Source organism: Semicossyphus pulcher, unplaced genomic scaffold, assembly GCF_022749685.1.
Source record: "Semicossyphus pulcher isolate SPU_LCO1_2020_fin unplaced genomic scaffold, fSemPul1.0.p SCAF_5, whole genome shotgun sequence".
In the NCBI taxonomy this organism is placed as follows: domain Eukaryota; kingdom Metazoa; phylum Chordata; class Actinopteri; order Labriformes; family Labridae; genus Semicossyphus; species Semicossyphus pulcher.
The window spans coordinates 4,734,137-4,761,149 of record NW_027211726.1 but is presented as its reverse complement, the minus strand read 5'-3'; the positions used below and the strand labels follow the sequence as shown (position 1 = coordinate 4,761,149).

The 27,013-nt window shown below is 42.2% G+C and overlaps 1 protein-coding gene across 4 annotated transcripts in view; it reads left to right on the top strand.

Annotated features, from left to right (window-relative positions):
• fam131ba (family with sequence similarity 131 member Ba) overlaps positions 1–27,013 on the top strand; it is a 60,396-nt gene that overhangs the window by 9,106 nt on the left and 24,277 nt on the right. For all 4 annotated transcript variants that reach the window (XM_069682181.1, XM_069682184.1, XM_069682182.1 and 1 more), the window contains exon 2: positions 21,494–21,531. In XM_069682181.1, coding sequence (XP_069538282.1) covers positions 21,494–21,531 — 38 coding nt within the window. The remainder of the gene's footprint in view (positions 1–21,493; positions 21,532–27,013) is intronic.

Below are 27,013 nucleotides of genomic sequence, written 5' to 3'. Positions count from 1 at the left end.
CCGTTTATTTCCAAGACTCGACTTTTGTTTATCAGATAAAATTAGTGATCATGTTGCTCTGTATCTGCTGGATGAGTAAATACTACAACTGTGTTTGAAATGGCATTCTATATACTACAAACCTGTGGTTCTCAACTGGTGGGTCGTGGAGCTGTTTTCAGTGAGTCGCGGATGTGTGCCTTTGGCAAAAAGTCTATGCTGTGCTTTTATTTTGAAGGACATTGGTTTGACGTGCGTGCAGTAGCAGTTTAGTTTCGTCACACTTCATGTATCCACTGATTGGGTAATCCCAGCTACAGTTACATTTACATTCCTGATACTGCATGCTGCGTTTGGTGGTAGTATGCAGTATGGAGCTGTTCAAATTTAATTTACAGTATGCTGCACCAGTTTAGCGCCCCCTTCTGCTGCCGTCCGCCGTTTCAACTGCCGTCGCGACGCTCCAGCGCTTTGCATTGTGGGATACAGTAGGCGAAGATAGACTGGTCCGATGCATACTGGAGATTTCTTTCATTGTATGTAGTGCATACTACATTTTGGCCAAATCAGTATGTACTGCTAGCAGTATGAGATTTCGAACACAGCCTATCAGTGTTGTGTATTTACATTTTGTTGTGCTGCCCTCTAGTTGCTTTTCAATCTGTGGTAATCACACTGAAGTGGATATAACGACAAACATGGTAATTCAGCTACCATGTGTTTCATAAATATTGTAATTAAACTATTCTTTTCCAGGAGCGCTGTTAAAAAAGCTGCCTGTGAATATAAAGAAGAACTGGGGGATTTAGACACTTCTGAGTGAAAATCATGAATATGTTATCCACGTTTCAGCCCTGAAGCCTTTAATCAACAGATTTTGTGCTTCAGTGTGATCATTATACAGCATTGGATGGCTCAATGAGCAGTAATATTAGAGTGTTGCTGAGGTCAGCTGTTCACCCACAACTCACATGCTCACAGTGCTGAGAGGTGCATCAGACAAAACCTGCAGTGACAGATACATGTGAAACCTTAATGAAGAAAGATTTACTGTCATCTTTCACATGTGTGACATCACAATATTGCGAGGACATTAGTAATGTAAATCAATACATTACACAGACGTTTGTTTGTCAATGTTTTTGCCATATGAGATGAAATCTTATCCATTAGTTTGTAATTGTAGTCGGTGTTTCGGCTTCTGTGTTTCAGTTGGCAGGAAAGTGAGACGCTGCGACCAAGAGTGGAGGAGACTCCCAGTTTGTCTGACAGCAGCTCGATTTCCACATAAATAAACACAGGTTGGATAATACAAGTCGCATCCGATGTGACACTCGGCCTGCGCGGTCATCTATGAATGCGACGCCAACAGAGCGGAGTCCTGCTGGTTTTATTTTTAGCCTGAATCGATTCAGGCCAGTAATGGAAAGAGAAGGTGATGCTTCCTTCAGGCGCGTCTTTTTCTGACTCTCTCGTTTCACGTTTCTTCCTCTAAATTTGCATCAGAGCGGCTCTGTGGCCAAGTCCCCGCTCCGGGTTCTCAACATGGGAGCCTGAAGCTGCCATGCCACATGAATTTTTAGTAGAGATGTGACAAGCAGAGGAAGAGCTGCATCGGGCAATTTCACTGTTTTCTAAAAGGCACTCCGAGCTAACGGCTTGAATTTTAATCCTCAAAACTCCAGTAAGGTGATTTCAGTAAAATGCATTCATCTCCGTGTCCGTGCTGCTTTGAACGTAGAAAGGAGACAGGTTGCTCTTCTTTGTTGCAGCATTTATTTCTGATTTGGACTCAAAATATGAGTGAAATTACACCAGATACAAGATTTTTACATCTAAATAAACAAAGAGAGAGAGAGAGAGAGAGAGAGAGAGAGCGAGAGCACAGTTTGGGCTGCCTCTCTTCAGGAACCAAAACTGTCCTCACACTTTCAATAATTGTGTTAACCCACTTATCCTCTCCAAGGTCACAGAGGGCTGGAGTCTGTCCTAGCACACATCGTCCTTTATAAAAACATTTATCATGACAAGCACTAAAGCTTATCTATTGGCTCTGCACATACTCTGGTAGCACGCTGTGTCGCTTGGTCATGGGGTCTGGTCTGTTTTCACGTATTACTCTTTCTCTGTAAGTAGATTCAGTCCTATTGGTCTGGTAGTTTGCAGGATATCTCAGTTAGAAAAGGGCTCCGTCAGTGACTGAAGATTAAAAGTAAGATTGTTTTTGTTGGAAGATATATCCGACATTGGATATACATACACAATACTTATTGTTGTAGGACCACATCATTGCTTCTTCTTTTTAGGGGACTCAGTGTGTAAGATTTAGAGGAACTATAACTGTGATTTTGCAGGTTTCAACCAACTGACACTCATCCCCCTCTTCCTTTCTTGTCCTCTCGAGTCTGCTTGGTTTGTCCATTCTGGGCTACTGTAGAAAAACAAACTGAAGAACACGACAAGCTTCTTCTGTAGATATAACAGGTTCACTTTAGGTTGTTTGTTTGTACAGTAAATAAACACTTGTGAATATTATCTTTCAATTCAGAGAATAAATTGATCCATCATTCTTATAAATCTTTTTCTGGTTTATTGAAAATGTGGCTTTGTTAATAATTTGATAATTTTTTTGATAATTTGTGATATTGCAAATTTAGATGGCACATAATTGTGAGATATCCGAATGTCATTTCACGTATGTGTGGCACTACAACAACACAACAACTCAGCCATAACTCAGAGATAATTTTTTCTTTGGATTTTCACTTCTTGTTGAAGTTGTATCTGTAGTCATCCATCTTTTCTTTGTTTGTTCAGCCATAGTAGATTACTGTTTACTCGCAACACTTGCAGAGAGCGGACAAGCAGCCGCTTAGCTCTGCCTACCCTCTCTGGCAGACCAACCACTGCTGGCTGATGGAAAACGAGGACACCCAGTATGAAAGACACCCAGTCTTTAATACTGCAAAGGCTTTCATCATAGCATAGATAATGACTTAACAGACATTTATTTAAATGAAAATCTTAGAGATTATGACTTTAAATATTCTTCGAAAGCTGCTTTCTGGCTAGATTTCACACTCCATTATGTTTGTTCTCCTGTCTCAGGCGTGTTTGAGGTATCACCTCACGCAGGAACACCTTCCTGCCTCACCAACTCCAAAATATCGACTGTGCTACCTCTGCTGACGGACGGCCTGTGTACTAAGAGGTGTGTGTGTGTGTGTGTAGATAAACACACAGTCATGCACGATCTTAAAGATGGATAGTGTGATCTTGCCATCGAGTCAAATGGGTGACGGACTAGCGGAGTGAGGCGACTGGTCAATACTTTGATTGACAGGCGGCCATGAGCATCTCTGACCTGAAGGGCAGAGCGAGAAAACTCTTCAATATCCAACGATCCCGCCATGAAAAGATCAATTTAATTTATCAAAGAGAAAAAATAGACTATGACTAGACTATAGATTATATATATATATATATATTATATATATCTGTCCTGGTTTCAGACTTTACAGCCTGACTGCAGAGAAAAACACAAGAACATCACTGAGGTGCAGCACTGATATTGGTTGATAGGTCCAGGCCAACAGACTGGGGCGACGTCCACATCAACATGCTGTGTCATTATTTTCAGTAGTCTTTGTTCTGCCTGTATACTACAACTAAACAATCCCAGAGATCCAAAATGAGGTCAGCTGTGGTTCACTTCTTACCAGGAAACATCACCATGGTAACTTGTGCTGCACACTTAGCCTGCTGAAGATGTTCAAGATCACATAAACCTGTATAAAAGCACCACCTACTGATCAGTTCATTCTCATGATCCCAGAGCTTTGTGAATAGTGACCAGCAAAGCCCACAATTTTTATAAGAGATATTCATTTTACCGGTGTCATCCTACGTCATCCGAGACCGACTGAAGCACTGAAGCCTTCTTGTTGAACCCTTTAAGATACGAGTTTCTATTTGCCTCCACGTTTCAGGCAAAAGAATGAGGCTAAAACGGTCTCCCACTCTGTTCTACTCAAACCTTCATGAAGGAGCAGTGATATTAAAAGCCTTAACTTACACGTTCACACAGTCTTTGATTTTGTTAGCTCTGCTTCCTTCGTTTGGCAGCTGCAGTTGTGATACTTTACGCCTGGATTATGTGTTAAATATTTTATGGCTTGATTTTCTGAGGTGATTATATCGTTAGGTATCCTGGCTTTCACTACTAAAAAAAGTAATGGAGCTGGCTTTGCTCACAGGGGGCTTTGTTGTGTTTAAAGGGACAAACAAACACACAAACTGCTGTCATAAAGTTGGATACACATCTCCCACCTAGCAATCCATGTTAGGAAGCAATCTGTGTTTAACAGAAACCCACAAACTGTTCATCAATCAATGTGGACTCTGGGTCTTCTTAAGCTGCTCAATAAAGCTTTGATCTTTGGGGAGTTTAAGACGCAGAATTAGAGCTCCTCCAGGAAGGCCAAAGACAATTTACTTACTGCATTTCCTTGAATAATCTTAAAGACAAAATCACCGTGTTACAACTGGAAGCTGGTACACAGATTAGTATTTGTGTAATGTGCTCTGCTGAGGGTCTCACACTTAACAACATTATCAGAGTGCTGTGGGCTCTAACGCCGTACTGACCTCGACTGAACCTGAATTAACACACAAGCCGCTGAAAGTAGTCCCTCACTGTAAAAGCCGAGGCTTCTGTCAGTGTTAAGATGCAGCAGTAGATCTTGTTCCTGAGCTCTGTTCATTTCCATTCACATGTTGTGAAAGCTCCTACCATCTACAGCGTACTCATATATACAGGAATATGGACTGAAAACCTGGGATGAGTTCAGCTTTTAATGGACATGACTGAAAGACATCTGCTCTGTGTGACGGTTGTACTGCTGCAGTTTACTGATCAGAACTCAAAAAGACAAACGATAGTGAAAATCTGGTGCGTAAAACAACATATAACACACCACTACTTAGTTACTGTTGACAGCAGCTACTGCTAGAGATCAATCAGTTCCTAGCTAACAGTGTTTGGTAGTGCTACAAGTTACATTAGGAAAGGTATGACATCATTCTAAATATCTTTAACTACACTCTAGAAATAGTTCAAATACTTTTGTAAGCTAGGAGGCAGCTGAATGCTAATGTTAGCTGTTGCAAATGGTTTGTCAAATATGTTGTGAAAATCTTCCTACAACCACTCACAGCAAACTAAAGGTCTTTGCACGCCAAGTTAGTATTTTTTGTATTCGTTTCTTTCATCCGTCATCCGATAAAAATTGTTACGCACAGAAACCTTGCACACTGAGTGCGATGCGTTTTAATATCCTATGCATTTTTATTCTGTATCTAAAAATTCGCAATACAAGCAAAATGGATTCGTCAAGCAGTGAGGATGATTTTGTGGTCCTCTCGCTCACTGACGGATAATCATGACCACGGGCCCTGGGCACAAACTCGCCACTGCCCTATATAACAGCAATAAATCTAGTACACGTGCCGGAAACGAGGGGGCGTGGGGGGGCTTTGCCCCCTCATGTATTCTCGGCCTGCGTCACCTCAGGTTCAGGTGCCAAAAACTCTAAAGAACTTCAGACTGAAAGTCATAGCGATAGGCTGCTTCGCAAAATGTACCATTGGTTTCTGAACAACTACGTCCAATTAAAGTAGTGCTGACAGAACAACACCTCAACGACAGACAGTCATCGTATATACCTTCTCCTAAATAGATAAACAGTTGTGATTGGTGATTGGAATGAGGTCGGATAGATTTCTATTACTGTCTGATCAGGTGAGGGACGTCCCATGTCTGTTAGAAACATAAGCATGCAGATTTGTCCTGTGTTCTGTCACTACATGCACTGTAGGTTGTTAAATTAATTGAACACATTAAGACGAGGTACTGGAGGCTACCATACATTTACTCTTAAAATGAGATATTGTTTTCCAGCTGTTAATCATTGTTTTATCCATTTGTGGCAGTGGGTAGTGAAAACATGATTCTATGTTTGTTAAATAAAATTATACAGATTATTTATTGTAATTTCAACAGAAAAAGCTTTAGCAAAATAAAAGTAGTTTTTAAGACGCACAGATAAGAAAGAACATTGTGTCTTTCTTAGAAACCAACGGGACACCAAGTAACAAACAGAAACCTCCAGAAGCTGGAGGGGCTCTGGGGTGGCCCATGACATCATAAAAAATGTAACACACACCAACACAGTCGGACAGAAGGTCGGATGGTTGGATGAAGGTATTACCCCGACATGCCGTAGTGAGCAGGACTCCTTTAGTGTTCGGTGTCGGCTCAGAGCGTCCGCCGCTGAAGCGCGGGTGAGTCAGACTCAGGACTTCACTTCGGATCACTGTCACAGGCCGTGTGTCACCTCACACACACACCTACACACACCTACACACACACACAGTGCCCTGAGCGATGGCAGCAGACAGGCGAGGGTCTGCCAGAGAGAGCTGTCAGGACTTATTGTTGCAGCGTCCCACAATGCCACCCTTCTTCACTTGGGTATGTGCGTGTGTCAGCGTACACGCGCAGGTGCAGTTGTGTGTATTTGTGTGCGTCCATGTGTAGCATGTTGTGGAAAAGGCTTGTTTGTGAGCGCTCCCTCTTTTCCGCCCTGCCGATCAGCTTTAAGTTCCTCTTACTCTTCCCCTCTGTCTGCGTCCCTCCTCATCCATCCATCTCTCCTCCTCTTCCTCTGTTTCCTGTTATATTAACTCTCATTCACCTCCTCTTCACTCCTCAAACGCCCATATTCTCTTCTTTTTCTTGATTCCTAATTCCCTCCCTTATTCCCTGAACTCTTCCTGTTCCCACCCTCCTTCTCCCACCTGTGTCCCTGTGGTGCAGTAATGCAGCTTTATTAGTCCTCGTGGAGCAGTTAAAGCAGAGCAGTACTTTAAACGTAGAACATTTTCTACCACAAATCCACCTTTTCATTCTCTTTATCCCCTCTTCCCCCCCGGTGCCTTTCACCATCCTCTTGTGCTTTCTCTTCCCTGCTGTCTCTCTGCTCTTAAACAGCTGAATGAAGCGAGGACATCGATGTTTACTAAAGCAATCACTCTGTGCTGCTCTACAACAAAGAACTCCAAACAATGCTCGATTAATTGAAGGCAGGAAATGATCTAGTTAAGGTGCAGACCAGTTAATTGATGGAGGCATTATTAAGTATAATACCAAATGGTCTCTGGTCTCAATGTAAGAAAGGTGAATTATGTGTTTTTATGTCTTCTACTGAAGGAGTCACCTTGGTCTCTTAGAATTTAGAATAAAATACGTCATCAGAGATAAACAAACAAATACACTGTTTAATATTTGACGTGCACATCATTTCTAACTAGTTTTTGGCGACTTTAAGTGGTGACGTAGCACCTCTGCATTAAACTGCTTCAGAGTCCAAGCCGCTACAACGTCTCCTATGGACCTATGTCGTATTGACAATATGCAGTGCTGTTTAAGTCTAAAAAATATCCTCAGCTGTTTTTTATTGATCTCCATGTGTTCGTAACGTGTTCCTGACATGTTTGTTCTCACAGCTGGTAAAAAAAGATTAACCAGGACGTGACATTGTAAACGTTGGGCTTTTACCAGTGGATGCTACCGTAAGCTAACTTTAGCTTTAGAGAATAGAAATAGTAATAGAAATCTATGGTTCACAGCAATATAAATCCTTATAGAAACGTTTTGCCTCATCATGAGGGGCTTATCTTCTCAAACAGACTGGAGTGGCTACAGGTTGTTGTTCCAAGCCAGCAAGAGCGCATCAGATGCTATTAATCCACTGTATTAGACTGAGATCGATTCATTGACTGAGTCTCGTCAGATTTACTCACTAAATGTTCAGCTGGTGAAAAAAAACAAAGCCAAACAGGAAGACAGCTTTGGTTTAACTTGTTTGTAAATGATCGATATTTTTCTTTTTCTACATGCTCATATTGTAGATGATGATGTATTGGCCTTTTATTTACAAGTGCTCTGGAAAAGTGAGCAGGGAGAAGCTACATAGTGATAATAATTTACACCTCATCTTCAACCGACCCAGTACCTGTCCCTTATAACTGACTTACCCTCCAAAACCTGTTTGTACAAACTTTGTTTTTCATAGACGTACATATTTATAGCAGTCATGCACATTTGCACAAGTGAGGTCAGACTTAACAAGCAGGTTAACAGAGACCATCAAGTTGCTCCTGTTATGGAATTATCATATTATCATGCATAGTTTTGACATGATGGCCTGTGGGACGATGCTGACGTGAAATACATTGCTTTTCAAAATGTACACAATCACTGGGCAAAAGAAGAAAAGTATTTCAGCTTTGGTTAAAGTGTCATCTTATCTGCAGAAACATTCTTTTTGGAACAATGTTTTATCTAAATGCCCGAAACATGACACACAAATATTATTGTACAACCCCAACTGTCAGCGTTTCTGACTGAGCATGCCCATTGGCAGGATTACAACTTTGATAAGTGCCTTTGAAAAACCAATACAGTTGGGAAAACAATGGAGACTTTGCGATGGTTAAGGTTCAGTTAGGTTAAAGGAAAGATTATAGAGCCTTTGTTGTTGTGGTTGAGAGAAAGTAATGTAAACTGTGTGCAGACAATGGGAGGTGAAGAGTAGCCACAGGTATCTAAATCCAGAGTTTTGTGGACGCATCTATCTACAGCGACATTTCCTGCTGATGGATAAGAGTCAAATTCACCACACCACAGTAAAAGTGTAATTTTGTTGTATTTTGAATTGATGACTGATGCTGTTATTTTTCTGAGGAGGACCGTCTCAGTGTTATGAATGAAAATGAAAATGAAGAATCAGTTGCAATTCTTCAGCTTTTAAGTTTTAGTTCCTCCCGTCCTGCAGAGAGACGACCCCACAGCAGAATTAGCTGACATGAGCTGCAGCTCTTCATGTTCAATGCTGATAAAACGGGTGTTTTTCTATATAAACATCTCTTCTGTGTAGCTCTGAGGACAGAGTAAACGAATAACCAATCACAGCAAAAGAAGCCTGAATCTCTCTCTCTCTCTCTCTGAAACAGACATCTGAATATATATTGTGTATCATTGGTTTGAAAGTAGAAAATACAACTCCAATGCCAAATCTGTCGAGCAGATTGACTGATGTAAAAAGTCTGTTCTTGGCTAAATGAGGCGTGCAGCACCAGCAGGCCGTTTGGCAGCCAGCGCTTCTCTGTCATTCTTTGATGTCTCAGATTCATTTCTCTGAGACCTTCTGCTCCGCTGCCAAACAGATTAAAGCGCGCTGCACCAACATCTACACCGGTGGCCTCCTAATCTTCAGACTACAGAAAGATAGCCTCAGGGACGACGTAGCAGAGGCTTTGTAAGGACAGCAGTAATCAAGACAAACACTGGAGCGGCTTTATATGGAAACTTCCTGTTTTCAGTTACATAGGTTAGTTTGACTATATTTGAGCTGCACTGAGAAACACATTTAAATGCAGTATTTTAATATTATGTTTGAGTTTAAATGTTACATTTTTGTGTTTTCAATCACTTTACTTATCATTGGCAAATTATGTGACGGTCCACTTATCACACATAGAAGCTGGTTAACTTGAACTAAAGTGGAGCAGATGAGCAGGGTAAATCCACAAATATAAGGGCCCTGATTTGATTTGTACAACAGCTGTTTTGGTTTGTTTTTCCCAATGAAAACGGCCCCCCATGGGAGCCGAAAGCGACGTCTTCTATCTTTGACATGATGCGTATTTTTGTTGATGACATCATTACGTTTTGTGTGGTGTAAAAGTGGTTAAAATGTCCCGTACAATTTGCAGGAACAGCCTTTCTGTATGTAGGAGATTATTGTTTGCATAATATGCTTTTAATCATTTATTTATTTATTATATTACCTTTAAGTTGTACAGGGATGTTACTTATTTTAAGATACTCCAAGAGAGTACATCACTATTATTTTCTGTGTTTATTTAGAAATTTTGTTTTTCAATTCATGATGATTTAATTATTTCTGTCAGTTTGTATGGTTCACGTGCGTAACCTTTAGGCTCTGTTTCACAGATTCTAAGGGAATTAAGTACTTTAAAATCCTTCAAGAAGTGACGTTACAATAAGCAAAAATTCAAAAGTAGGCACTGATGGACCATCAGGTGTATTTAAACTTAAAAATGTATGATTGTAAATAGCATCTAAGGTCAAGAAGAAAAAGGCTTCCCCTTTCATGTCTGAGGGTCCTTTGTTTTTGTTGGAGTCCACTGCAGAGACTTTGGTTACTTGCACAAACAGAGATGACCTTTTCCTCAAAGGTCAGCAGCCTCACACAAACTGCAACAAACCACAGAAGCTCGGAGCTGCTTGTTTCACAGTCTAACAAGCAAACATCACACTGCAGCCTCACAAAACACAATTCATAATCAGAGTCTGAATCTGATTAATTAACAAGTACAACGCTGGAGAACAATTAGCATCTGTCACATCAGAGTTATGCCAATTTTCCAGAGTGTAGCTGCAGTAAAACCAGTCACATTGTGACCACAACCACGTGTGGGAAAAAACCTCAGCTGCACGAGATGCAACTAGCAGAAAATGTATCTCCAGCAATTTTGATAATTCTTAGTGTTTTAAGTTAAAACCCTGTCTGCAAACACATAAGCAATGCATGTGTTTAAATCTTCAGCTTCACAGCTAGAAGGTTCCTGGTTCTGTGTGGAGCTTGTATGTTCTCACCGTGGATGTTTCGGCTCCCTTCAGACACGCTGGTCTCCTCCCACAGTCCAAAGACATGCTCGCTAGGTTCAATGGTGACTCTAACTGGCCAGTAGGTGTGAATGTAAGCGTGGATGGTTGTATGTCTCAGTGTGTCAGCCATGTAATTGACTGGCGATCACCAGGTGTACCCCCACCTCTCGCCCAATGACAGCTGGGAACGACTCCAGCCCCTCGCGACCCTGAACAAGATAAGTGGTATAGATAATGGATGGATGACTATATCTGTACTGTGAAAGTTTCCTGTCCTATAATAGTCACATCGCAGGACGAGCGATTGTGAAGCAATTTAACTTAAACAAGTAGAGCTGCTACTTAATTGTTGCTTGGTGTAAAAGGAGAACTCACCACTTTCTCGTTCACTAATCTACAACAAAAGTTCGTCTGATATCACATTAATGCAGCTCTTCAGCCTGTAAACGGTAAACAAGCACGTGATGCTGCTGCCGTCCCTAATAAAGTCAGAGGGATGATCAGGCTTGCTTTTGAGGCAGGGTTTTAGTTACGCACCTCGTCCCGGTGCTCGTTAACGTTGTGGCCACAGACACGGGCTGGTAACGGAGCGGATTGTGCCGCGGAGTGTTTACTTTAGCGGAGCTGCAGCCCACACACGGCGTAAGGTTGTGTGTGCCGACAGGAAGTGGAATACAGCGAGATTTTGTTTCCAAAAGTTACTGTCAATGAGCGGATCACGCTGATTAAACATGCATTTGAACATCGTTAGTAATGGTAGATGACATAACGTGTAGGTAACGCAACTGCAGCCCACACGTCTATTTGTAGCCTATTTATTTTCATAAAGAAACATGTCCCTCCAACTGTGCTCTCTTTCGTTTGCTATGTCATCATAGGCTACAACCAATTTGTTTACAAGAGCACAAATTTCTAGCCTCTTAATTTTGGTCTCAAAGCGCAGGGGGGGCATGCCCCCGGACCCCTGTAGAGGATTCGGCGTCCACCCCCCAAAGTCTCACAAAATCCTGTGGGGAAACACTGCTCATCCTTTACTATGAGCCTGATGCCTTATGAAGTTGTTTGGCCTGAGTCCTGACATGATAAAAACTTGACTATATGGTTCAGTTAAGAGACAACATTAGGTTTCTGCATGCAAATTAAACTATGATAGAAGAAGGGGCCAATATGTCTTCAGAATTTTGCATTAGTGCTGAGTTAGTGCCATTGGTGACGTATCCTCATGTAGCATAAGCTGTCTTAAGTTGAGCTTTATGCAGCTGCTTGACGGAGCCACAATCTGGTTTTGTGCCTCCATTTACTTCAAAATAAGGGGCACCAAAGTCTGACAACAAGGCAACATTTAGATGAAATGATGACCCTTCACTCTTTTATAGTTTCCACAGGTTTATTAGTGCGTATAGTTAATCTTGTACTGCATGCAGATGGTCTGCTCACGCTCAGACCTCATAAACATGGGAAGGTGACACAATTTAAGTCTGGCAGCCTCTTGGTTATCAAATATTGCCCCTTTATACATCCAGACGGCTGTAAACCAGTTGGATAAAAGCTGATTTTCAGCTGAGAACAAAAACAAAACTGTGCAGCTGCAGAAGACTTTTCTATGTGCGTTTGTTGCTCTGCGTGTCCTGTCACTTCAGATCATCTGACCCACTGTTATAATTAAGTTGCTGCCACTTTGTCGTGTTGTGCTGGACAGAGACTGCATGAAGGAAGCATTACCAAAAATATTAACTGAAATAAAGCTGCCTACTGCTGCTGGAAAACTGTGGATGAAAAGGAACAAAAACACTGAACATCAGCAGCAGGAACTTGGAACTTCTTGCTGCATCCAAACACACGTGAATGCAGAGTCAGCATGAGTAACAAAAGCCACCAAAGGAAGAAGAAACGAAAACAAAAACGCCTGAAATTCAAAGTTCAATCCCAGAAAAGGAGAACGCTTAATTACCAGGAGACCTCTGTGAAGTGCAGTGTCTTAAAGAGCATTGATCATCGAGTCAAAATCAAATGAATCTAAAATCAGACTTTAACTCAAATAAAAAAAAAGACGTCAACCAGAGTTAGAGTCTAAATTGTCATTAGGCGACCTAACACTGAGTGACAGTAATGACTGTGAAACAGGCTGAGTTTCCTCCAGGTATTGCAGGGAACTCTGGGTAAATGTCCATCACATGCTAACTGAGTGATCTGTGATCCTGTTTGGACGTATGACACTTATCAGCTCACACAGCTGTTGTTTGACGGGGTGCTGGTGGGGGCGTTACTTTAGAGAAGCCTTTGGAATATTTCAGTCTTTGTTGTTAAGTCTAGACAGAAATCAAATTCCTGCAAGCATAGAAGACAAACTTCAGGATATAACACTGACATAAAGTGAGGACAGTTCTGCTTTTTGATTTACTAATAACATGCCTAAGATGATTACCTCTGGGTTGAAGTTCAGTGTTGTATCCAGTATTAGTCCTGTTTCTTTTTTAACACCCTCCTCGTACCTGTAGGTTTGGACAGGCCCGTGCACATTCCTGAAGATTTTCCATTTTTCGCCATTCTTTCTAAAACACATAAATGTGTGTTATGTGAAAAACGAATACTTTTCATTCTGCTTTACTGCTCTCACTAGCTGGATTTACTTGTTTCTATTCACACAACATAACTGCCCTCTTGCTTTTGCTCCTCCTGGTTCTTCCTCCCTTTCTGCTGTTTTATCTCCATATTATTTCTTCATCTTTATTCCCCCAGCAGCCCTTGCTGTTCTCTCCTCGAACATACCTTCTCCCCTGCTGTTTTGAGCTTTGATCAATCTCATTGTTTTGTTCCTCTCCTCCGTTTGTACTTCATTATTTCCCCCCCTCTCTGGGTATTTAAGCGCCTTCAGGCTCCCCCTGTGTTTCTCTCACCCTCTCCTTCCTCCCCCGTTGCTGCAGCAGGGAGCTCCATCAACTCCAGAGGTCTCTGGTGCATGTGTGTGTGTCGCTGACTTGCTTGTGTATGTGCGTGTGAGTTTGTATGTGCCTCCATGCGTGTGGGTGTGTTGTGTGGAGTAAATGGCCTCTGGGATCCCCTGGGTGGCATCTCAGATGTGCTCACAGAGAGCAGAGTCATGACTAAGACTGCAAGCCTTTCATTAACACTGAGAGAGAGACAGCATGTCTCACAAAGTTGAATAAGTCAGCTGAACCCACTCTGCACAAAGAACCTGTCCTTCACCTGAAGCACTGGGTCAGGCTGGAAATATGTGTTATTAAAGGTGTGTTTTTGAGTGTGTATGCATGTGGGTGGTTCACCTCAGGAAGTCTCTGAAGTGAGTTTGATGTGGCTTCTAAAACACGACAGATGTTTTGATAAACTCTGATCACATCATGTTAGGTGAAGGTGTAAAACTGCTAACGGTATTTCAGTTTGAGATGACATGCCTCCTGTTATATCTGACACTCTCACACTCGTCTGTAATTCTTTGTGAGTTTAGTTTAGACGTCATTTTATTTGACTCTTCCCACTGTACAAACTCTTGCTCAGCTACCTCCTACAACCTCACCCTCTACCTTGCTGGCACACATAATGTTATTATATTCTATAGTGAGGAATGCACCATTATTTCCAAATCTTGCTGTGCGTGCAGGTTTGTTAATTTCTGATGAGAATACTTGATGCGTGTTATGCAACCTGATTTTCAACAATTGTCTGGGATTTAAAAACTCATCGTTTAGCTGTCCTGCCCACAACTGCACTGATCTAGTTCTCTCTGACTGCTTCTATAGCGATGTTTTCTGCCACAACAGCCAAAACATTTACCTGCATTATTGAAAACCAACTAGACTTTAAAGTTATAATCTTGAAGATCTCAGTTTCGTTCTCTTTGGCAGCACCTATAGCGATATAAACAGTAATTACGGGAACACACTTCCCAGATATCCAGACAGTGCTGCATGTGTGACGTCCACGGTTGGCTCCGGTTGTAACTCTTGATTTTCCTGGCTGACGGTCGCTTTCCTTTTCAGACTGTTTGCTTCATCTGAGCGTCGAGTTTGTTTCTTTTTCTTTGGATTTTCACTTCTTGTTGAAGTTGTATCTGTAGTCATCCATCTTTTCTTTGTTTGTTCAGCCATAGTAGATTACTGTTTACTCGAAACACTTGCAGAGAGCGGAAAAGCAGCCGCTTAGCTCCGCCTACCCTCTCTGGCAGACCAACCACTGCTGGCTGATGGAAAATGCGTCACGATTTTTTCCACAAAAGTCAAACCAGACACCCAGTCTGTAATACTGCAAATGCAAAGGCTTTCATCCGTGGGCCATTGGCTCACCATTGTGTTACCTCATTCGGCGATAGATAGTCACTCAACAGACATTTATTTACATGAAAATCTTCAAGATTATAACTTTAAATGCCGAGCACCAAACAGCAGACAGACACAGTTAGCAGATAAAGAGACAGATAATTCCGTCAGGAGTTGTAGAGACCAACAACAGAACAAAAACAGTGAGACTAACATGAATGCTAATGTTGCTCTGTGTTTGCTGGCTGTGTAGAAAGTCAATTGTTTGCAGTATACCATACTTTATACACTGATAGTATAATAAATACTGCTGCCTCCAGTTGGGCAAAAGAATTATGTTTTGTTTTATAACATAGGGCATGGAGAGTATGTTAAAAGACAATCAGCACGTCCTGTAGCTGCACTGCATTCTGGTCTGCAGTTTTCTGTTGCTCCCCTGTGCTGATGGATCTCTCTGTTATTGATGTTGGTGCTAACTGGAGATTTCAGAGAGAAGCCGTCTCTCTTTGATTCAGTGCGACTGAAACTAAACCGTTGTCTGTTGCTGATGTCTAAAACGTTTTCTCATATCACAAACCTCTGAAGCTTTACCTCGGAGGACAAAAAATATCAGAGTGGACCTGTGATGAAACACAGCGAAATACATCGAGACAGGGCTGCTTCAATGCTATCTGTACTAGCTAGAGGACAACTCAGGTGTGTCATCATGTAGTCAGTTATCAACAAAACAACTTCTCTTAGTCATAACATGAATGCAAAATATTCATTAACCGATTTAATTCATATATGAACGTCTTATTTTTCCATTTATTCACGTTTTTAGAAACTAGCAGCATTTAAGAGAATAAAAGTTGTTAGTATTTTTCTTTCTCAGTAGGTTCTTTACAACCTGTTTTGGAACTGCTGTCATTTCTAGAAATGCACAATATTATTGGCATGTTATCGGTATCTGCAGATTATGGCTTATGACATATTGGCATCCGCAGATATGTAATTTTTCTGCTGATATTTTCCGCCGTTAAAAAAACGCTTTAATTATGCTTAAATGCTCGATGATTCCCTAAAAAAGCTTGACGTAATGCTACGACTTTGACTGGGTACAAGTGTGCACGCGCACTGCGTGCACCACGCTTCCGTCAAGCGTGAAGAAGGGTGCAAGATGGCGTCTGTGGTGTAGCAGTTTTTGGCCACTACAATAAGAGTAATTCCACTACAGGGGAACAAAGTATCCAGAGCCGTATAGACAGAGAGACGCATCGGTGGAGGTCCAATATGCTCCATGATCCGCCATTGCCATGTTGCGACTCTTTCTCTCTGCGGCTGTGAAAGTACAGCCACTCAGTCAGTCAGTCAGTCACATACAGACCCGTGTGTAGGGCTGACCCTGGCGGTCAGTGCATGTGCCTAATATATCCAATATCGTGCATCCCTGGTCATTTCTTGTCCCTTGAGGTAAAGCACATCTCCAAACTTCATCTTCTACCCCTGAACACTGAAGACTAACCCCACCTCCCACCACCTCCACCCTTTGCCTTGAAGGGTTTTATTGATATTGATTTGGATGGAAAGCTTAAGTCTCCATTGAAGTGAGAAAAAAGGCTGATGTATTTTTAGGTGTCGTCGATTGGCAGCGCTCCCTTGAAGCGGGGGTGCGACCTGGCAGAGAGCAGGAAATCAATGTGGGCGGCATCGATGTGGATGTTGGACTATATGTTGAGAATACAATACATAAGAAATATCGGCTCTTAGAAGGAAGTAGACTGATAAGTGAGTCCAGGCTGCCGTATTGATTTCAGCTATTAAATCCACTTCAATCAGCCTTTCATCAGACAGGAGATGAGAGAGGAGTGATTGGCTAAAGGAAGATTTTTGAGCTTCTAACAATGAAGTGTGTCACTGATGAGAGTGTAGGAAGCTCAAGATTCGCGCTTGAAACCAACTTGATTGAAGAAGTGATATTAAATGCAAGCAATTTTCCACATAAGCACTTTCTTATCTTAACTTATGGTATTTATAAATGGAGTTGGACTAATTTATAGCTCTTGACTTGAAGTATTTTAATGTCTCGAGCAGCGTCTCGGATCAAACGGGAGCTGTCTGGAGATGAAGCAGCGTTTTATCTCACTTCTTACTATGAAATATTCGAGATGTAGATTATAATTTGTGTTAACACGGGGGAGGCCTCTCCTTTCAAAGCCACTTAAATCTAATATCCTTCAACTTCCGAGGCCTCGCTGACTCATACAGGTCGTGCCCTCCTGTGCCAAGGCATGGTGTGGATAATTAATCTAATTTTAGCGCTGGCTACGAGAGTAATGCTGGACAGAGACATCTCTTAATGTTGCTGTAAAAGACGGGGAGTCCAAGAAGTAACACTGGATTCATGTGATTCATTGTGATCAACGTGCGAAGAGTGAGCATATTTACAGGCACACTAGTCTCCTGGTTATGAGTCATATCCTGTTTTTGTTTATATGTGGGATAAACAAATCATTGCACGGAACACAATGTCACCATCAAGCTGAGAGATTGTGACAAAGAGGGAGCACACGAAGGGAAAATAATTAAGCATGAATACGTTTCCAAGGTTTAGTGTGATAATGAGCTAAATGAACAAAGGCAGAAGTGCATGTGGAGCTGAAATGATTAATTTGTTAATTGTTCAAGTCAATATGAAGCCAAAATGCAGAATATTTGCAGGATTGAGTGAGAGGATTTGCTGCTTTGTGTCATTTAAATAAATAGAGGTCGTTCAAAAGACTTTTCTTGTTTGACATTTAAATATTTAACAATTTATTACTGAATACAAAAACAACTATTTACTTAGGTTTATGAGTGATGGAAATAAGATGGATTTATGAGATATGCACCGTGTAGGTTTTGAATGCAGTCAAATCAAAAACACACAAGGTTGTTGCCAGCTGGAAGCGGGACAGGAAATGAGCTAATGTGTGAGCTTTAATAACCCCGAGGAGTCCAGAACGACCAGGTGAACCACATCAGAGGACAGGCCTCCCCGGGCTTATGAATCATACAGGAGCAACAAGGACAGCTCACCACACACAGTGGGAGAAAAGTCACTGGACAGTTAATCATATCTTAGATTACATGATGTAAAGTTCTTAAAGTTTCTGATCTGTGTGCATGATGACCATCTGCATACGTCTGTCTTACCTGGAATTTCTCCTTGTACACTTCAAACAGCACATAGCATCCATCCATCCATACAGTAGCGCTTATGCTGTTCAGGGTTGGAGCCTATCCCAGCTGTCATTGGGCGAAAGGGTTGTACACTGATCGCCTGTCACTCAGAGGGCTGAAACACAGAGACAGACAACCTTTCACGCTCACACCCACAATCTACGGGCAATTAAGAGTCACCAGTGAACTAACGAGCATGTCTTTGGACTGTGGGGCCTGAGTACCTGGAGGGAACTCACGCCTGCACAGGGAGAACATGCAGACTCCACACAGAAAGCCCCCCTACGTCCGACCCAGGGGTTCTGACTAGAACCTTCTAGCTGTGAGGCGACAGTGCTAACCAGAAGCACATGACAAGTGATACTCATTTTCTCTTTTACTTTCAGAGCAAGATGCTGTTTGTAAGAATCAAGAAAGGCAACCGAACAAGATAAAACAAACAAACATGTTATGCTAGCTCCTCCACTTGCATGTTAAATACAATGTCATACAATTTTATAGCCAGTTTAAAGATGATTTTTTCCGAGAAGTTTACAATGGTACCACATTCAACATCATTAACAGTTCAGTTGAATCTTGGCAAGGTTACTTTTTAGTGTCTGCTGCAGGTTTGTTGTAGAGTTTTAATAGCTCAATCCTTTCATCCATGAACCCTAACAATGCAGAGACTGTAAGATGTGAAACTATAGTCAATGCGAGCTTGTTTTTGGTTGTTGTGTGTTCTCGACCAGTCAACATATTCAGGTTTGTCAAATCAAAGATAAGGACTTCCAGGCTCAAAGAGAAACAGGAGTCTTCTTCAACAGATTACTTGTGCGTACATAAACATACCCTGTAACCTCCTTTATTCCTCTTCATGTCAATTCAACCTTTATAACGGTCGTCTGATGCATTTTCAATCACCCTCTCAGCCTGTCACAGTAATCTTTCGTTGCTCTTAAAGAAAAAAAAAACAGCTTCTACTTCACCTTCTCCTCGCCTCGTTAAAGAATACAAACAGTGATCTTACACTCACAATCTAAACCGCTCTTCCATCTGAGCCACCACTGATGCCGACGGCTTATACACACCAAACTAATCCTGGTGTCATTTCCTCAGACTGTGTGGGATTACCTATCTGTCAACACCATCTATAATAAAAGTGCTGCTCGCTCATTGTGAGCTCGGTGACGGAGAAGCATTTGATAAAAGCAGACTTTCAAAGGTATCTGGCCTGGCAAGTTTGAAGGACACAAGTTATTTCATATTTTGTGCAAACAGAATAATGTTACTTATAAAATGCATGTAAAGGATCTCAAAGACAAAACTATGCGATGCTAAAAGTATATCCACATATCTCAGTCCAAACCTGACCAGTACTAAAACCAGCCCATTTAGTTTTGTCGTGACAGCTTTCAGTGTTTACTTTCCACTACATTACCCAGCAGCCTGTGTGCACCAGCAGCCAGAGCTGACCAGCAGGGTAAACAAAGAGCTGAAACAACATCCAGTGTGGCATCAAATCTGTGTGCCAAGAGATCAAGGACACACACGATAACTTTGATAACTTAGCTCTACAAGTTTGAAATAATGACTTTATAATGATCTCAACCTCAACGCAGATAAGAGCTTCTGATGTCAGTTCCTTCATCCACATTCACTGAAGTCTTTAGGAACTTTTTAAAGCAATTTTAGGGGAATAATTATGTCATTCAAGTGTACAACTTATTTATAATTGCTTGTAATAACTCAGTGGATTTTCAAACATCTGTGGAGCTCTGTAAATGTGAGGTATTTTCTCTCAGATTTTTTGGCAAAGCTTTAAATCCCCCAGTGTTGGGGGTAACGTGTTACGAAGTAATCTGTTAATAGTTACTTTTTTGTTGTATTGAGTAACATAACGCGTTACTTTTGCAAGTCAAGTAATCCGTTATGTACTGTAAAAACCGTAATATAAGATGCAGTCTATTTTTGGGGGGTATTTATTAATAAAAATGAGTATATGAGTATAAAAATGCGTGTGGTAGCTGGCAGCCTACGGTAACGTTGATTGTTGTGAGGGTGGCGGCGGCTATGATGATCATGACGGTGCATGTCCGTGACGAAGCGTTAGCAACAATCAAGTTAGTTTTGCTCACTTAAAACAGCGAGGGAAACACAGAACAGCGCTGCGGCATGTTGTAAATAGGAGATGTTGTAGCAGCTTGGACCCAGAAACAATTTAATGCGGAGACCACTCACCACTTAACAACCAGATAGCTCCATCGTCTGGGTAAATTACCATAACACAATAAAATACCTCTCTGCATTTTTCTGTTTAGGACGCAGCCAACTTTTTAGATAAAAAAATGCTTTTTAGATGAAAAAAAGGTCTCATACAACGAGTTTTTCATGAAAAGTAGTAGTTTTCTCGCCCCCAAAAAAAGAAAATCCCTGAAGCACTGTTTCTGTGTCTCTCCTCCTTCTTGGCACGTAGCTGCGGACCAGCGGAAGGTAAACACAAGTGTGTCAGTGCACATGTGTAGCTAGCTAATTTAGCTAGCGAGATGGCAGAGAGGACAGTGTTTACTTCAGAGAAATTCGGTTTCAGTAACAGCTTACATTTGAGCACATAATTTAGATACTTGTCAAAAAATATTCTGTAATCAGTGTGGTTTATTAACATCTTCAGGAAACGGCTCAAAAATGAGTAATACCATAAAAATGCTGAGTTACACTGAAGTGGGGCTTAAAGGTCAGACTCAAGGTCATCGTGTGCAAAGGGAGAGTTCACATTCTGGTTTCGTCTACAGCCGCTGTTCTCTATTACATTAGGGCGAAGAAGCTCTCGATTATTTATGTTAATAAGTAGCAGAATGTTCCCCCTTTCCTCACCCTCAGATACTTTGGAGGAATCGTCTCTGGCCTTCATGACTCACACTGGTTGTGCCCTCTGTGTGCCAAAGCTTGGCGTGGATAATTGATCTAATTTTAGCACGCTGTGTTTGTGTGTGAGTGTGTGAGAGAGAGAAATACTGGACAGCGCTGTCATCTTCCCTCAGCGAGCATGTTGAAGGCTGCGTCACTTTGACATACTGTTATCTCCTCCGCTCTCTCTGTCAGGGTCCCTCGCTCACTCCTCTTTCTTCTTGTTTCTCCTTCCCTCGCTCGCCCTCCACTTTCAGGGAGGCTTGAGACACAGGGATTGTGTACTCTGGACTGATATTTTCTTAAATTTGGAGCTTGAAACCTGTAGCTACTGAAGCACCAGCGATAATGAAGTTTTCTTATCCATGTCTCTCTGTGTCCCTCTTTGTCTCTGCAGCAGCGGACGCGGTGCCAGTACGGAAAGATGGGGATCAGGTAAAATGCTATTATCTTTTTTTTTTAAATCCCTCCACCATTTCTGCACACCTCAATCTATTTTCCCATTTTGCTGAAAGCCACTGTAACTGAATACAAAAGACAGCCGCGCTGGTGTCCTCAGCTCTCCTCTTACATGTGAACCGTCTCCAGACAGAGACGGTGCTGTGTGAGAGTGTCGTTTCTTGTCTCCTCGATTCTTCCAGAGGTGAGAAAAATGAAGCGCTGTTACTCACCCCGACTGCCTCCTGCTGCTCGATGGACAGGCCCCGGCCTCAAGAAAAGTCGCCCAGATGTAAACTTGGGGGGAAAAAAAGTGTCAAAGGAGTCATTGTTTCTTTCACTGTCTGTGTGTGTGTGTGCACGTTTGTACTGGAGCGTGTCGGTTGTTTACAGCACAGTCAGAAAGTATTATGACAGTGTCACATTTGACTTTGTTTCTCTGTACTCCAGCACATTAAGCCGCTTTCCCACTGGTCACCAACACCCACTAACAGCTTTTTTGCTTAGTGGGAAAGGTTACAATCGGCATTCAGACCCGGGTCAAATGACTCTGCAGTAGACCCGGGTAATTATCGCCTCGGCTCCGATCCTAATTTGTCTGCGCCGAGTTTGATAAACAGACTGAATGAGTAATAGATACAATAAAGACCTAACCTCCGTAACATCTTCCCTGTTTACTAACCCTGTCTCCGGCGCGTTTGTGACATCAGATGGAGACGCAGCAGAAAAGAGACAGAAAGCAGGATACTCCACTCGCAATGGGAACAGAGACAACATCTATCAGAGAGGCATCTTAAAGGGTCTGAAAAACCTGCATCAACACGCTAATTTCGGTGGGAAAAGGGTGTTAGAGTTTAGGTGATTGAAAGGGGAAGTCCACCGCTGTTAAACATCAAAGTCTGTTCACAGGTTTTCCTGAGTAGTCCTGCAAACGTGAGAAGCATTTATAAAGCTTGCTGTTTCTCCAGAAGGCGCTTCCTTGAAGTCTGATATATTGCCTTATGTGATGTCACTGGAGTCAGAGGTGGTTCAGTCTGAAGATTTAAGTAGAAAATGAAAAACAATCTGAGCCTGATTCAGAAAGAAGTGAGCTAACTGGACTGCTGTAGCCCATTCCTCATGTCTGATAGAGGGTAGCATTTTAAAAGCTACATTAGACGCTACTCACATAACACACAAATATACGACTGAACCAACTGTCACACTTTTCACTTTGCTTCTTACAGGGTCCCATAAAGTGATGAATTTAAATTAAATTATGTTGATTTGTCCAATGGTGCAGGGTTATTCTGCTATTTAACAATGCATTATTCAGATAGTAGTACTTATATAGCTCTCATTCATACTCATTCACACATTGATGGCAAAGGCCTAAGTGCCAATCTCCAATCAGGTGTATGCCCATTCATACCTGATGACTAAGCCTTCAGGAGCAATTTGGGGTTCAGTGCCCAAGGACACTTCCACATGTGGAGGGTAGGAGTCCGGGATCGAACCCCCAAACTTCTGATTGAGAGATGGCCGACTCTACCACTGAGCCACAGTCGCCAGATAGTAAGATGAACCTTTATAAGTGATTTTTATATCCACTCCACCATTCTGTTGATGCCAGAAGACAAATACAAACTCACCGTGAACTCCTCCCACGCCTGCTTCACCTCGAGGTGCTCTTGTGGATTCTGCTCCTCCTGCAGACGGTCAAAAAGGTCACACACAGCTCACATACTAATACAACCCTTTTGCACCCTATATTGCGCCTGGATTATGCAACATCAAACCACATAAAAAGGAGTTGGACACGCCCTAATGCACTTACACCATGCACTTTAGACCCTGCCCCATAAGTAGTTAAAATAAAGCCCTAAATGTTAATTGGTTTCTCTGCTGTCACACAGAGGAGGTGCTGGGTTTGGAGGGATCCCTGAGCCTGCGGCTGCTCCTCTTTCTGCCCACAGTCCTTAGTCCAAATTAAGTCTAAATTGGTTGAGGTGTGAACGGCTCACTGCCTGAATGTGTCAGCTCTGTGACAGCTTCGCAACCTGTCCGGGTGCACGCTGTCTCCCACCCAATCAAGTCTGAGGTCCTCTTGCACATAAGCAGGCACAGACAGGCTAGTGGGCGGAAGGATGTCCAATTACTTTCGGCCCTGAAAAGTTAGGTGGTATGCATGAAATGTTCCTACATTGTTCACTTGGTTTAAATGTAAACACCATGAAATTAAAGCTGAAAGTTTGGCTTTATATCAGGTCCAATGTGCTGAAGTACAGAGACAAAACTATACATGTGTCACTGTTTCAATACTTCTATCTCTCCGAATCCTTACCTTACAAAGTGGGAATGTATCACACATACCCGTTTCCCACCTAAAGGAAAAGAGGTGGGCTTTGAGCTGAGCTTTGAAAGAATTTATCGAGTCTGCCCTTTTGACACGAGGAGGCAATGAGTTCCACAGGTTGGGGCCCACAACTGAAAAGGCGCGATCACCCCATAGATTTCGTTTAGCCCAAGGACGACCAGCAGGGACTGCTCAGAGGATCTGAGTGCTCGTGATGGGGTATAGGGGGTTAAAAGGTCTGCTCGGTAAGAAGGGGCCAGGTTAGGAGCGACTTAAAAACAAGTAAAAAAATGTATTCTGAACCTAACGGGTAGCCAGTGGAGAGAGGCGAGTACAGGGGAAATACGATCACGCTGTCGTGTACCTGTTAAAAATCTGGCAGCAGCATTTTGCACATACTGCAGACGTGAGAGGGAGGACTGACTGACCCCCACATATAGAGAGCTGAAGTAGTCCAAACAGGAAGTAATAAAAGGGTGAATGAGTATTTCCGTGTCATTGGGTTTTAGGAACGGCCTCACTTTGGCTAGGGCTCTCAGTTGGAGGAAGCAGGCTCTCACCACAGAGTTTATTTGTTTATCGAAGTTAAAGGATGAATCAAAAATCACCCCCAAGGTTTTTGGCAGAGGGCAGAGGTAGTAAACTGTGAAGATGTTACAGTGGTTAAGTCTTTATTGTAGCTATTACTCATTCAGTCTGTTGGAGCATTGGAGCATTGATTTAAGGCAATGTTGGAGCGCTGCTTGGACGGAGACGGGCGGAACAAGGAGTCGCAGAAGTTACTGATGGAGCACAGCATCGCACCGGAAAGGGGGCGGAGATTAGCGTGTCAACGCGGGTTTAATGTTCCCATCAATGCCGATCAGAGCCGAGGCGATGATTACCCGGGTGTACTGCAGAGTCATTTGACCCGGGTCTGAATGCCGATTGTAGCCTTTCCCATTCAGCAAAAAAGCCAGGTGTTAGCGGGTTTTTTGACCAGTGGGAAAGCATCTATAGTAAAATGTCGTCCTAATAAATAAAAGGCTTTAAAATAGATTTTTATAGCAGGATAACCCTACCTTAAAGGTCTGATAGTTCTAAACGAACTGATATTGTCTCGTTTACTCAGCCTTCTGTTTCAGGGGCCTTTTAAACATGACAAGTAGAATACTATACAAACTACTAAAAGCGACACAATTGAAAAAAAGAGGCAGAGCACAAACTGAATTCAGCCTTCAGAGGCCCATATTAGTCAAACCTATGTGCACTCCTGTGTGTACGCCTGCACTCTCGTGACTGGCTGTGCTTGACTGGGTGTGAAGGTGTGTGTGTGTGTGTGTGTTGATAGTCTCTTACCAAGGCCACAGAGCCGCACTCCCCAGGGCTCTGACTATTACTGAGCCATGTATCACTTCTCAGCTGTGGACCCTGGGGAGAGAGAGAGCGGGAGAAAGAGAGAGAGAGACGAAAACAGAGACATCCATCTTATTGTTTTTTCACCACTGGCTGCTGCTTTCTTTAATTCAGTGTTTATCGTGGTTTCTACTCCTGCACGAGGGATGGAAGGTCAATGAGCACTAGTAGTTTTATTACTGTAATCAAAAGTATATTTTCTAACATCTCTACATTGCAGCTGACTAAATGTGAGATTCCCAGTTAAAGAGCAACATGGAAATAACCTGTAGCTTCTTAAATTCAGATGTTGCTTCCTGTCCCCTCGCCTCCTCACTGGAGACAATAAAAGCTGTTTGAAACTTTTAATTACAGCCCATAGTTTAGTTTTTTCCTTCAGTGTTGACTGTTTGTGACCATGGCATCAGCATTGATCAATGTTCCTCCTGTTGAGCGTTGATCCCATGGCAGCCTTTGTGTTGTTAACTTTAACAAACATGACTCCTCAGAGCAGTTTAAAGACCTGCAGAGAGAGAGAGGCCGGCAGGTGGGGAGGGATTTATAACACGGGAGCTCAGAGAAATGACTCAGACTAAAAGACAGCCCACTCAGGACGGGCAACAAACAAAACACTAGATAATACTGACGATCAGATCCAGGAAAATCTAACGAGATTATACCACAAAAAAAACAACAGTTGTCTACAGCCACGCAGTGCCTTGAGCTAAATGCTACACGACTCTGCTAACATCCTCACGATGACAGTGCTAACATGCTGATGTTTAGAAAGCATAATGTTCACCATGTTACCAACATATCAGTGCTAATATTTGGTAATTAGCAGTTATGCAAGTATCACCAAAGTTATGAAGTTTTCCCGTCGAGGCGGACATGAATGTGTGAACTAGATATTCTGAGCAACCCATCAAAAATACACAAATAAACCAAACAACAACCTCCGGGGCGTGAAAACATGAAGCTGACCCCTCGCTCCTGTCCAGCTCCACGTCTCTGCTAAATACTGCGAGACAGTCTGGCTGCAGACCTGCACTCTCAGGTGGGTTCTGCTGCAGCCTCCACTGTCAGGCCGCAATAAATTACAAAATATTATCGGGTAGATACTTCCGGTTTTAGTCATTTATTTATTTCTATTGTTCTATTATTACGCTTCTTATTTACACTCGCTATTGATGTGTTCTGTAAAAACGGCAGATAAACAGGAGAGAATGATAGAAAAAATAAAGCTCGTTTAGTCTGCTGTTGGAGCTTACGGCTGCACTGTTGGCTATTATCATTATTTTAGCTTATCTTGTGCATGTTTATTTTATATTCTTACTCTTAACCATCATTCCTTTCATATTTGGCTCTTATTGTCAGTGCTATTTTCTTACCTTGTGCTGTGGGAACACCTCCATTTTTATTTTAAAATACTCCAACCCAACCAAAGCATATTGTTACAATAGTAGTACTTTAGTTTCATTCAGTCAGCCAATGTTCCAACACCTTTTCAAGACACATGGGAACCTTGGCATTAAATGGGCGATGTCAACATGGACACATCCACGGTCTTAAAAACATAAATGTAACAGGGCATCAAAGGTATGAGCTCATCATGCTGCTCTCACACTTGCGCATTAAATACTATTAACTACAGTGAGGAAACATCCCTGTAGCATTAGGCTCAGTGAAAGGCACATTAACTGAAACATCAGCCTGTTTGTGGTTCCACTAATAGTCAGATCAATACTGAGTGCTCCTATCAGATCTCCT